Here is a 13,653-nt window from a genome sequence, read left to right as displayed (position 1 = left end):
AAGCACTAGACTAAATGTATTTAATAGATATCTACAGAGAATTACACCCCAAAACTACAGAATTCACCATCTTTTCAAGTGCACATGGGACATTCTCAAAGATAGACCACGTGTTAGGGCACAAACTAAGTCACTACAAGTTCAAGAAGGCTGGAATCATATCAAGCATCTTCTCAGATCACAATGGCATGAAACTAGAAATCAATCGCAACAAGAACATGCAAAGACATTTGAACACATGGAAGCTAAATAAAATGTTATTAAACAATGAATGGGTCACCGAGGAGATTAAGGAAGAAATTAAAAACTTCCTGGAAACCAATGAAAATGAAGCCACAACAACACAACCTCTATGGGATGCAGCGAAAGCAGTTCTGAGAGGGAAGTTTATAGCACTACAGGCCTACCTCAAAAAAACAAGAAAAATCTCTAATAGACTATCTAACCTCACAACTTAAGGAACTAGAGAGAAAACAAAAAGAAAACCCCAGAGCAAGTAGAAGGAAGAAAATAGTAAAGATCAGAGCAGAAATAAACAACATACAGACCAAAAAAACAATTCAAAGGATCAATGAAAAAAAGAGCTGGTTTTTCGAAAAGATAAACAAGATTGATGGACCCTTAGCTAGACTCACCAAGAAACAAAGAGAGAGAACCCAAATACACAAAATCAGAAATGAAAGAGGAGAAGTAAAAACTGACACCACAGAAATACAAAAGATCGTTAACAACTACTATGAACAATTATATGGCAACAAATTCGACAATCTATGTGAAATGGACAAATTTCTAGAAACACATAGTCTCCCAAAACTGGACCAGGAAGAGATAGAAAAATTGAACTGACTAATAACAACAGAAGAAATTGAAGATGTAATCAAGACTCTCCCAGCAAACAAAAGCCCAGGCCCGGATGGTTTCACAGGGGAGTTTTACTGAACATTCAAAGAAGAACTAACACCAATTCTCCTCAAACTATTTCAAAAAATTCAAGAAGAAGGAAGACTTCCAAACTCATTTTATGAAGCCAGCATAATTCTAATTCCAAAACCAAAAAAAGACACTACAAAGACAGAAAACTACAGGCCAATATCCCTGATGAACATAGATGCCAAAATCCTGTACAAAATACTAGCAAATCGGCTCCAGCAATACGCCAAAAAAATTATCCACCATGACCAAGTGCGATTCATCCCAGGGATGCAAGGCTGGTACAATATTCGCAAATCAATAAACGTGATACACCACATAAATAAAATGAATAATTAAAACCACATGATCATATCACATGCCGAAAAAGCCTTCAACAAAATCCAGCATCCATTTCTGTAAAAACGCTCAGCAATGTGGGAATAGAGGGATCAGATCTAGACATAATAAAGGCCATATATAAAAGACCTACAGCCAACATCATACTTAATGGGCAAAAACTAAAAGCATTTTCCTTAAGAACAGGAACAAGGCAAGGATGCCCACTTTCGCCACTCTTATTTCACATAGTACTGGAAGTCTTAGCCACAGCAATCATCATGAAGAAAAAATAAAAGGGATCCAAATTGGAAAGGAGGAAGTAAAAATGTCATTATTTGCAGATGACATGATACTATACGTAAATAACCCCGAAGACTCCATCAAAAATTTACTAGACTTAATCAATGAATTTGGCAAAGTAGCAGGATACAAAATTAATGTCAAGAAATCGATGGCATTCTTATACACCAAGGATGAACTCACAGGAAGAGAAACTAAGAAAAAAATCCCATTTACCATTGTGGCAAAAAAATTAAGACACCTAGATATTAACTTAACCAAAGAAATAGAGGACCTATTCACAGAAAACTACAGGTCATTGAAAAAAGAAATAGAGGAAGATATAAAAAAGTGGAAGCACATACCCTGTGCATTGATTGGGAGAATTAACATCATTAAAATGTCCATATTACCCAAAGCAATCTATAGTTTCAATGCAATCCCCATCAAAATTCCAATGGCATACTTCACAGAATTAGAACAAGTACTTCAAAAGTTCATATGGAACCAAAAAAGACCTCGAATAGCCATAGCAATCTTGAAAAGGAAGAACAAAGTTGGAGGGATCACATTACCAGATTTCCGGTTATACTACAAAGCCACCGTAATCAAAACAGCCTGGTACTGGCACAAAAACAGGAATATAAACCAGTGGAACAGAACAGAGAACCCAGAAATGGACCCAAGGCAATATGCTCAATTAATATTTGACAAAGGTGACAAGAGCATATAGTGGAGTAAGGATAGCCTCTTCAATAAATGGTGCTGGGAAAATTGGATAGCTACATGCAGAAAAATGAAACTAGACCATCAACTTACACCCTACACAAGAATAAACTCAAAATGTATAAAAGACTTAAATGTGACTCATGAATCCGTAAAATTCTAGAAGAAACTGTAGGCAACAAAATTTCAGACATCATACACAGCAGAATTGTCACTGATACATCACCTAAGGCAATAGAAACAAAGGAGAAAATGAACACATGGGGCTACATCAAACTCAAAAGCTTCTGCACAGCGAAAGATACAATCATCAGAACGGAAAGGCTACCCACTGTATGGGAGAGCATAACTGCCAATGATATATCAGATAAGGGATTAATTTCCAATATATATAGAGTGCTCATACAACTCAACAAAAGGAAGACAAAGAACCCAATTAGAAAATGGGCAGAGGAGCTGAATAGACACCTCTCCAAACAGGACATACAAATGGCTAAGAGACATATGAAGAAATGCTCATCATCACTAATCATCAGAGAGATGCAAATTAAAACAACAATGAGCTATCACCTCACACCTGTCAGAATGGCCACCATCAACAAATCATCATACAACAAGTGTTGGCGAGCGTGTGGAGAAAAGGGGACTCTAGTACACTGCTGGTGGGAATGCAGACTGGTGCAGCCACTATGGAAAACAATATGGTGTTACCTCAAAAATTTAAAAATTGAACTTCCATTTGACCCAGTGATCCCACTTCTAGGAATATACCCTAAGAAGCCTGAAACACCAATCAGAAAGAATATATGTACCCCCATGTTTGTAGCAGCACTATTTACAAGAGCTAAGATCTGGAAACAACCCAAGTGTCCATCAGTAGACAAATGGATAAAAAAGCAGTGGTACATATACACAATGGAGTACTACGCAGCTGTAAGAAAGAAAGATCTCTTATCCTTTGAGACTACATGCAGGGACCTGGAAAGTATCATCCTAAGTGAAACAAGCCAAACAGAGAAAGACAAGTATCATATGATCTCACTTATTTGTGGAATATAATGAACATAACAGTCTGAGGACTGGGGTAGTCCCAGAGACATGGAAGTGGGGTACAGACTGACAATCCCCAGGAGAGGTGGTGGTGGGGGAGAGATAAACCACAGATCTTATATGCATGTATGCATGAACAGTGGATATGGTCAACAAACTGGAGACAGGGCATGGAGGGAGGGGGAAGGGGGGATCAGTGGGGGAAAAAGGAGAAACAACTGTAACAAAAATTAATTAAAAATAAATAAATTAATTAAATTAAATATAAAAAAATAAATGAAAGCAACACAACAATATATCTAGAGCAGTGGTTCTCAACCTTACTAATGCCTCGACCCTTTAATACAATTCCTCATGTTGTGGTGACCCCCAACCATTACATTATTTTTGTTGCTACTTCATAATTGTAATTTTGTTACTGTTATGTCTTTGGCGACCCCTGTGAAAGGGTCATTTGACCCCCAGGTTGAGAACCTCTGGTCTAGAGTCTAGCAGTCATTTTTACACACAGGCCTCTCACTCAGATAGAAGCCTGCACTGAACTACTGCCTTGCACACTGGACTGCCTACCTGCACTGTGTTCCTGCAGCTGAGCCAGCCCCTGCAGAGGAGTTCCTGGAATCCCATTTCAACCAGTGGGACTGAGGCTGTCCTCATGCAATTGGACCTCTGCACCTATATCCTCATCAGCATTTTCACTAACCAATCAGAGCCGCTCCATTCTGACCAATCAGCACAGTGATTTTTGGAGCAATCAAGCTGTGAGGTTGTAGATCTTCCTCTGCCTGAGGATGGATCAATTAGAGATAAGCAGTAGTGACTCCTCACTACATAAGGCAGGTTCTTTCTGGCTCTGGGAGCCACTTTCCCTTTGCACCAAGCCTGTGTTTCCTGAAGAAACAGAAGACACTGGACTGGAGCAGAACGGAGCAGAGCCCGCTGGCTGCCAGAGGCGACCACCTTGCACAGCTGATTTATATGTGAGCTGTAACACTACTGAGCTGTTGACAGCAGGGCTGTTCTCACCCTGTGCTGTATCACAACTGAATTGTTTGACTGAACAAAATCTCCTGCTTCCCCACACCGGAAATAGGGATTCCTGTTGGTGTTGTATTGATGCCGGTGATCATCAGCTGACAGTCTGATTGTCTTTTCTTATCCTCCAGGTCCCTACACCGCCTCTTCCATCACAGAAACAAACAAAAACCAGAATTTGGAGTATATAGATGAGATTCAGAAGGGACTAGTTTGCCTATAACAGGTGACACATTATGTCACCTCAAGTCATGCACAGCTAGGCAAGAACGAGGCCATCAATTCCTTGCCTGAGATGTCAGGTTGCCTAGATTCAAAAAGGTGCGAATCTCCTGAGGGCCACTGCAGGGAGTCCACCCTCAACTGGCTTCTACATGACAATGCCCAGAGCCTAGGAAGTTACTTAGGGGGAGGGCCCATTGTGTGCCCGCCCCTTTTTTCTCTAATCACCCTCCCCCCGCCCCTTTTTCTGCCCCTCCCGCCCCTTTGCCTTCCCCCGCCCGCTGATGCCAGGGCAGCTGCCCTCCACTTCCTCCACTATATAGGACATTCCTTGCTCTGCCCTCTGTGCCAGACTCAGGCTCCCGCCCAGGCAGCAAGCAGCGGGTAAGGCCGAGCATGGGGCCCGCTAGGAAAGTGGGACTGAGCGGGCCGGCAGGGGAGGGCGGCCCAGGGCCTGGATCTGAGAGCCTCCTCCGCCCTGCACCTCCCTGGCCCTCCGTGGCCCGGAGTCACCTCAGCAGCTGCCGGTTCCCGGGGACTGCGCCCTGCGCTGCCCACCTGAGCCTCAGGGGCCCCAGCCCAAGGCCGTGAGCCACACCCCCGGGGCGACCCGGTTCACCTGCCCCACGACCGGGGCCCCAGGACTGCCAGCCTGCCAGGGAGGGAAGGGAGAGCTTTGTGTCTGAAACCAGAGCTGAAGCCTGAGATGGGAATGTTTTCCTTCCTTCGGGAACTCCCTTCCGCCCACAGCTGTTTGTGACAGATTCTAGGAAGCCCCAGAAGAATCGCTTCTCATTGCTGCATAGGGAGGGAGGGAGGGAGGGACCCCAGAGATTCCTTTCCGAGGACAACAGTAATAATTCAATGTATTACACGAGAAGCAAACAGCACAAGTAGTTCTTCCTGGCCAGTGTGTGGGAAACGAAGGCTCTGAGAGGAGTCAGGATTCCTAAGGGGGCTGCTGAGCTGAGGTGGAGGCCTGGTCACCCTCACCCCCAGGGCATGTCACAGAGGATGCTTGTCACCTTCCCCAGGTGGGCTGCACCATCTGACCCTGGGACCTGTGCTGGCTTTTCAAACTCTCCTATTCTCTCCCAGCTGTAAGACTTGGGCCCCTTAACCTCTCGAAACATTAGCAACTGTATCCTGAAAATGAAGACAATTATGTCACTTTGCTGCCATTTGCTTTAATGCAAAGTAGGTAGCTATGGTTTTTTAATAGAAACATTCTTGTTTCAGGTAAAGGTGGGCAATCAGTGATCTCCCAAACTTGGTAGGAAAGGGCCAGTCCTGGCTGCTATGTCCGCCAGGTCGGGGCCCTTTAGTATACCTGGGTCCTGCACCTGGGTCTCCGGTGGGTCCTCGGCCGCTTCTCCCTAGTTCCCACCTTTGTGCTCCTGAGACAGTGTTCCTGCCTCCTGTGTAAAGAAAAGAAGTGCAAGTTCCAGGGTGTTTCAGGGTGAGGAAGACATGGAGAAATTTCATTGCCTAATTTTCTGGGGTGCATGGGCCTCTGTTCTGCGTTGCAGCCCTCACCATGGAGCAGCTAAGTGTGGCAAACACCCGGTTTGCACTGGACCTCTTCCGCACCCTGAATGAGAAGAACCCTACTGGAAACATCTTCATCTCTCCCATCAGCATTTCATCCGCGCTGGCCATGGTCTTTCTGGGGGCCAGAGGCGCTACTGCCGCACAGATGTCCAAGGTCAGCAGAAACAAACAAAGTAGTCTGGTTCCCGGCGAGTCTGCGCTAAAGTGTTGTGCTTTGAGCTTTCATGGGGTATTTAAAAAACTGAATTCTTTGTTCCACAGCCATACGTTATGAGGCCAGACTTTCAGAAAAGCCTCAAGAGCAATTCATTATTTAAGTATAAATATGTTTTTATTGACTTTTGAGAGAGGAAGAGAGAGAGATAGAAACTTCCATGAGAAAGAGACACATCCATCTGCTGCCTCCTGCATGGCCCCTACTGGGATCCAATCCACATCCAGGCATGTGCCCTGACCAGGAATCGAACTGGGACCTCTCAGTCCATGGGATGATGCTCATCCACTGAGTCACTCCAGCCTGGTGAACAGTTCCTTTTTATGGAGGCTTTGATTCATGATTGAGTTTTTACTGAGCATGTGCTGTGTGCCAGGCACAGTTTTTAGTTTGGCTGAGGACACAGCAGTGAAGAAAGCTGCCCAAACCCCTGTCGTGTGCTGTTTCTATTCCAGTGGGCAAACCTTTGACAGCATCTCCTCCTGGATGAAGACGGTTCAGTTTCTGTTTTGCATGTGACCCGCCACTCATAAATAATGCCCGTCTATATTTTACGCACAAAAGGGCACGTAGGGAAGGCACCACACTGGAGAAGCTGGTGGTGTCACCTTCTTGAGGGAACAGGTGACCCTGTGATTTGTACCCTGAGGCCGAGCCCTGGGCTGGCACCAAGTGCCTGTGTGGGCAGCAGGGCCCTGCACGGAGAGGAGACAGGTGAGGTGTGGCATCTGCAGGGACAGAACCAAGCCTCGGTTGGTGTGGCAGGTCACCCTTACAGCAGGAGCAGAAGCTATGCCCAGCCTTCCACCTGGCCCTAATGGGCATGGAGGGCACTTCTGTGCTGTGTTCTTTGTTTAATTCTGAGAGGGGAACTGGGCTTTCCTCGGAAGCAGGGGAAAGAAGTCCCACAAGTGAAGGTCTTCTCACCTACCGGTCAGATTACCTGGTGCCTGTAACTGGGGAAGGCCCAGCCCTGGTTTCCACTTATCGACCTGATCCAGCCGCAAAGCTTCTATTTCTGTAATTTCTGAAAAACCAACCATATTGATCACTACAGACATGAAAGCATTTTTAAGTTTTCCAAAATCCACCCATTTTTTTAACCCCTGGTTATTAATTGGTTGTTCTTTGTAGGGTAATATCAACCTTTTATTTTGAGGTTGTTCCAGGGACTGTATTACCTCAGCAAGAATAGATTTAGGGGTTCCCTCCATATTTCCATTAGAGTAGATGAATCATAGCAACTGTGCAAACATGACACAGCTCGGTGAGTGACTGGACTTTGTGCATTGTGTGGGTGTGTTCTTTGTGTGCTGAAGTAAGCAACCAGCCCAGGTATCATAAATCCATAAAGGGATGCTTGATTTGTAATAAGGAAAATAACTTTTACCGAATGTGAAATTTATAGATCTTATTTTTAAATAAGGCACAGGTGCTGATAGTGTGAATTTGAAACCGCTCACGTTATAGTATCTCTGTGTCCCGCATAGTTAAGGTCCTTAATTCTTCTGTTTATCTGAGAAATTCCTGTGAACTATAATTGATACAAAATTTACATATGAACATACAAATGACCATTTCTTTAGGGAAAAAAAACAGACATCTGTAAATATTTAGCTCATTAGCCACTCATGTTTATATAACTATATAACAAAAAGAGATATCAAAATCGCTTGTAATGCAAATATTATGTCTCAGAAAGCTATACATTTTGGATTCTCTTTTCTTTCTCCTCCAATGAAAAGGTAATAAAGTATTGGGAATTACATAAAACGGATGGGAATTATCAATCATTAATAACAAAAACACATTAATTTAGTTTGATAGATACAATGCCAAGGAGACCGGTTCAAAGTAAGTGGTTACAGCACGAATGTTTTCTTCGTTTTAGACTCTTCATTTTGATGCGGTTAAGGAGATTCATTCAAGATTTCAGAGTCTGAATGCTGACATCAACAAGCGTGGAGCTCCCTACGTTTTGAAACTTGCTAACAGGTTATACGGAGAAAAAAGCTACAATTTCCTCCCTGTAAGTACTTCACGTTCATGTTCTTAACCTCACTGGACCATGAGGACACTTTTCAGCACACCAAGGCACAGAAGTCAGATTTATTTTTATAAACATTCAGAAAAATGATATAGAATTAAAACATGAGAGTATCCCCATTAATTGATATGATTTCATTTTATAGTCTTCACAGGGGAAGACTGACCCTGACTGACCAGCAAAAGTGAATTTCATAATTCAGTTCCAAGAATAATCAGTATATACTTATATAGGGACATGTTGGTCAAAGCATAGAAAAGAAGAGGTAAATTTTATACACCACCAAACTACTGAACTGTACCCTTAAAAGTGGTTCAATGGTTAGTTTAATGTTACATGTTTTTTACTGTAATGCAAAAAGAATAAGGGTTAGAACTTTTTTGTTACATTGAAATTTATGCCTTTAACACCATTTCTGTTGCTTTGAAGGATTTTGGAAACATTTCTGCATGTAGTAGGAGTTATCCGTGACATTTGGTTCCTTGCTTTTCAAACAGGAGTTCTTAGCTGCAACTCGGACGGCGTACGGCGCTGACCTGGCGAGTGTGGACTTCCAGCGCGCCTCTGAAGGTGCCAGACGCGTGATCAACGAGTGGGTCAAAGGGCAGACAGAAGGTAAGAGAGTGGGCCCCACGCACTCATTGACCTGGTCCTTCTTGTCCTCTCTCCACCTTCCCACCTTCAGGTGACCCCCGGCCCTTTCCTCTGCCTCATCCTGGCCCTGGGGTCAGCTCTGCCCCTGCCCAGCGCCACACAGCTGTCCACTGAGGAAACTCCTCAAAGTGGAAACTTACACACGATTTCGCTGAAGCAGCTGAACTTTCTCCCCATAAGTTCACAAATCTACAATTTAAGATTAAACCTAACATTGAATGTGGAGTCACAAGGATAAAGCTTTGAGGAAAACCTGGCCTGGCCCCAATCACGGAAAAGAATATTGTCACACTTGTGGCACAAAGTGCCGTGGCAGGAATACCCGGCACACACCCTGTGGACGCGCTCAGGGCGGCGGGGGGACTGGCCGTGCCCCGCGGTCCCCTCAGCTCTCTCTGCCCCACTGAAGGAAGGGCCGAGGACCAGCTGACCCGCCTCCCCTGCCCGGCTCTTCACGCCCGCTGTGGGCACAGGGGGACTCGTGTTGCAGTGGAGTCACGGTCCTACCCGCTGCGTGTGTGTTAACACCTTCTGTGAGAGTAGCTTCCACCTGGAGGATTCGCACAAGTGATGTATTTACTAGTGCCCGGAATCCTTTTCACCAAGGAATACTTCTGTGCCTGAAAAGAATGGCCATTCACTGAAGTAGGCTCATTGTTTCTCATACACTTCAAGGAAGTTTCCTATTTTTAGTCCTGAAACCCTTTGGTGGTTCATTTAAAGTTGAAACAACCTGGAAGCTTTCCTAACTTAAAATGTTAATGGAAGTTAAATAAAAAAATGTATTTGAATTGCATTTTAGTGCTGATTAAATGTCAGCTGAAATATAGAATTCTGATATGTGAGTTGTTTTTTTGAGCTTGCTTTATCTTTCAGGGAAAATTCCTGAATTGCTGGCTACAGGCATGGTTGATGATATGACTAAACTGGTGCTGGTTAATGCCATCTATTTCAAAGGAAGTTGGCAGGAGAAATTCAGTGAAAAGGCCACGACCGATGCGCCCTTCAGATTGAATAAGGTGAGGGTCGCAATTATGAAATTACTCTTTGCTCTAAAGAATGCAGATAATAATGTGAGTGACTTGTCTTCTCAATTTTCCAGAAAGACACAAAAACAGTGAAAATGATGTATCAGAAGAAGAAATTTCCATATGGCTACATCGAGGAGCTTAAGTGCCGTGTGCTGGAACTGCCTTACCAAGGCGGGGAGCTCAGCATGGTCATCCTGCTGCCAGATGACATCGAGGACGAGGCCACGGGTCTGAAGCAGGTGAGGGCTCCTGGGCTCAGGCCTCGTGTTCCTTCTGACACAGCGATGCTGCCTGTGTGTATGTCCTGTGGTAGGTCCTTGTCATGATGTTACTGGACTTTCCTTCCCAAACTGTGTCATCCCTTTGAGATTTCTTCCATCAATGTTTGCTACTCTGAAGCCCTACGTTTAGGTTTTCAGCTCCTGTCGCTGCACAGCTGTGGTGGGGACATCTAACGATCTATATTATTGAACATGGGTCAGTGGCAGCTCATGGAAACTCACTTAAGGGAACTTTAGAGAAAAGTGCAGTAAAGTTAGAAGTGTTTTGTCCATTGAAAATTTAAATTGAAAAAAAACCCTGGACATTCAGAGTATATAGTTTCCTCTTGTTTGAAATGCTATTTTACATGGCTCAATCTCATCATAATTCGTATGAAGTATGGATTACATTTCTGAGAGATACAATGGTAGAAAAGACTCATGTTTCTCATTAGCTTGAAAGCTAAGCCTATATTCCAATATAAACTTTGTATGATGTTTGTATTTTAATTAATTTAAAGGTGGTGACATTTCTTGCTTGGCTAGGACTAGGTAAAACTGTGCAGCTTATGGTTTTTCTTTAGTGTCTTTAGGCTTCTGTGTGCTTTTTTCTACCGTCTTCGTAATCACACTTGTTATCAGGAAGGGGTCTAATATTGGCCTTTTGCATGTATGAAGTATGTATTAAAATCAGTGTGTTCCTTATTTAATTGTATTTCCGTATATGTCTCCTCTGTGTGAAAGAAATCCTCTAGCCTCATGAAAGGGATAATCAGCATCAGTAGAACAAGTGGAATGATGGTTCCATTCTGGTCCAATAGTAGTAGTTACACTAGTAATGATAATAGCAGACATTTTTGTAGCTCTTAGAATGTGCCAAATGAGTTGTATACATTAACTCGTTACATGTTTACAACAATGCTCTAAGTAGGTAGTATAATTATACCCTCCCCCCATTTTAGATCAGGAACTAAGCCCTTTTCTATTTTTACCTAGGAGGTAAATATATTGGAGGTTTCTTCAGCACTGTGAGGTTCACAGATAACCACAGTTATCGGTAGGGTTCAGAATAAATGGAGTGGAATAAATAGAAGAAAACTTTTAAATTTTCCTTTCACTAATCAAGCAGTTAATGTAATAACTTCCATTGTGGCTGTTTTGGGACTCCAGTGTGGCAGGGGTTTCAGACGCCCTGGATGGATGGGTGGGTGGGTGGAAGGACGGATCACTGATGGATCCAATGTCCTAAGTTCCTGTTGTTGGGCCCTTGATGGCTTAGAACACAGCTCTGTTCTCTTATCACCAATTGCTGAAAAAAAAATGAAATCCTCCAAATGGAATCTTTTTTGGCACAAAACATGAAGGAATCTAATTAGCAACTTATATTATGAGTCTCTTCTTTTAAATAATGCTTTGTTGCCCTGGACGGTTTGGCTCAGCAATAGTCATCGGCCTGTGGACCACACAGTCGTGGGTCAAGGGCACGTACCTCGGTTGCATTTTATCCCTGCATGGTCAGGGTGTGCGGGAGGCAACCAGTCGACGTGTCCCTCTCATGTTGATGTTTCTCTTTCTCTCAATTTCTCTCTCTCTCTCTCTCCCTCCCACTCTATCTGAAGAAAAATAGAAAAACATCCTCGGGGAGGATTTAAATAAATAAACAAACACAAAATGCTTTGTTACCTTACTTACATGAAACTGTTCTCCCCTCTTCTTTGGCCCATGCTCATTCCAGATTGAGGAACAGCTGACTTTGGAAAAACTGCATGAGTGGACCAAACCTGAGAATCTGGATCTCGTTGAAGTCAATGTCCACCTGCCCAGGTTCAAGCTGGAAGACAGCTACAACCTCAACTCTCCCCTGGCCCGCCTGGGTGTAGAGGATCTCTTTAATAGCAAGGCTGATCTGTCTGGCATGTCAGGAGCCAGAGATCTTTTTGTATCACAAATTGTCCACAAGTCTTTCGTAGAAGTGAATGAGGAAGGAACAGAGGCGGCGGCCGCCACAGCAGGCATTGTGGCCTTCTGCATGCTTATGCCAGAGGAACATTTTGTGGTTGACCATCCATTCATTTTCTTCATTCGACACAACCCCTCAACTAACATCCTCTTCTTAGGCAGACTTGCTTCCCCTTAGAGTCTTGGAAATACAAGACCAAGCTCAGGGCTTCACTACCCCCACTTTCAATGGTGATAATTTTTATGTATCTTTAGTAATAAAACTACCATCTCAAAATAAAGGTTTTATTTCCTTTCTAAGGTCAGCTGTGTTGGCTGTTTACGCCTATGATCTTTGGCATGGGTATCTCTTTTCCTTTTTTATATTGAAAATTTTTAGTGATTGTTTTTGAACACATCACTCAAATGTAGAGATTCTTCACAATGTAGTAATCTGTGGAACTGCTATACTCTCTTGATAGCCATGGGAAAAATTATAAAGCTGTAATCTGTTTCACAGATAGACTTCTGGAAGCCATACAACAGAGATCCTCTGATTGTTTAAGGGAGACTTAAAAACTTACTCAATTGGCCCTGGCTGGTTTGGCTCAGTGGTTAGAGCATCGGCCTGCGGTCCACAGAGACCCGGGTTTGGTTCCCGCTAAGGGCACGTACCTTGGCTGCAGTTTTTCCCCGGCCCTGGTTGGGTCGTGTGGGTGGCGGCCACTCGATGTGTCTCTTTCACATCGATGTTTCTCTCTCTTCCTCTCTCTCCTTCCCACTCTATCTGAGTAAAAAATGGAAAAATGTCCTCGGATGAGGATAAAAAAAAAACAAAACTTACTCAATTGAAATATTGGAGAGCAGACTGTTAAGGGTTGGATTATGAAGACATATTTGCCTTGGCCAGTGTATCGGACCCTTTGTTCCCCAGGATTAGTATTCCATTACAGCCCTTCTGTTTTTCAGCCATTATAGAGCTACTTGGTTCTAATCTTCCCTTTTTTATTTTCCTTTAACCTACCTCATATTTAGTTTGTGTGTTATCACAAGGCATCAAAAAGTAGGTGTCTTATCACAAAAGATTCCAAGAAACTGCAAAAAGAAATATGTAGACTGTTAAGCAAAAGGGGGGCAGAGCTCTCACTGTTATGCGGCTGCTTGTGTGTCTTCTGATACAGTGACTCCCATCATCAGATACATATGGTTATAGCAATGGGATGGCTATATGCTGTGTTGGATGTGGGGCAGGGATCTCTTTGATTATTATAAACCTTTGTCCAACGTACTGTTTGGCATGGATCTTGAAATGTTAATTTTGTAGCTTCCACAAAGCTGGTGGGCTGACTGATAAAGTTTCCTAAGATTCTGCTAGCCAGACTGATGTCAGTGTCT

The 13,653-nt window shown here is 43.4% G+C and overlaps 1 protein-coding gene across 1 annotated transcript; it reads left to right on the top strand.

Moving 5' to 3' along the window:
* The first annotated feature begins 4,844 nt into the window (after positions 1 to 4,844).
* SERPINB1 (serpin family B member 1) lies at positions 4,845 to 12,570 on the top strand. Its single transcript, XM_036256340.1, has 7 exons — positions 4,845 to 4,947; positions 6,093 to 6,268; positions 8,220 to 8,357; positions 8,873 to 8,990; positions 9,906 to 10,048; positions 10,132 to 10,299; positions 12,056 to 12,570. Exons 2-7 carry the CDS (start codon positions 6,101 to 6,103, stop codon positions 12,455 to 12,457), a joined length of 1,137 nt encoding a protein of 378 aa, XP_036112233.1. The 5' UTR covers positions 4,845 to 4,947; positions 6,093 to 6,100; the 3' UTR covers positions 12,458 to 12,570.
* The last annotated feature ends 1,083 nt before the right edge of the window (positions 12,571 to 13,653 follow it).

This window comes from Molossus molossus, unplaced genomic scaffold, assembly GCF_014108415.1.
Source record: "Molossus molossus isolate mMolMol1 unplaced genomic scaffold, mMolMol1.p scaffold_m16_p_12, whole genome shotgun sequence".
NCBI classification, from domain to species: Eukaryota; Metazoa; Chordata; class Mammalia; order Chiroptera; family Molossidae; genus Molossus; species Molossus molossus.
The sequence above is the reverse complement of the archived record's forward strand: the minus strand, read 5'-3'. Positions and strand labels throughout refer to the sequence as shown.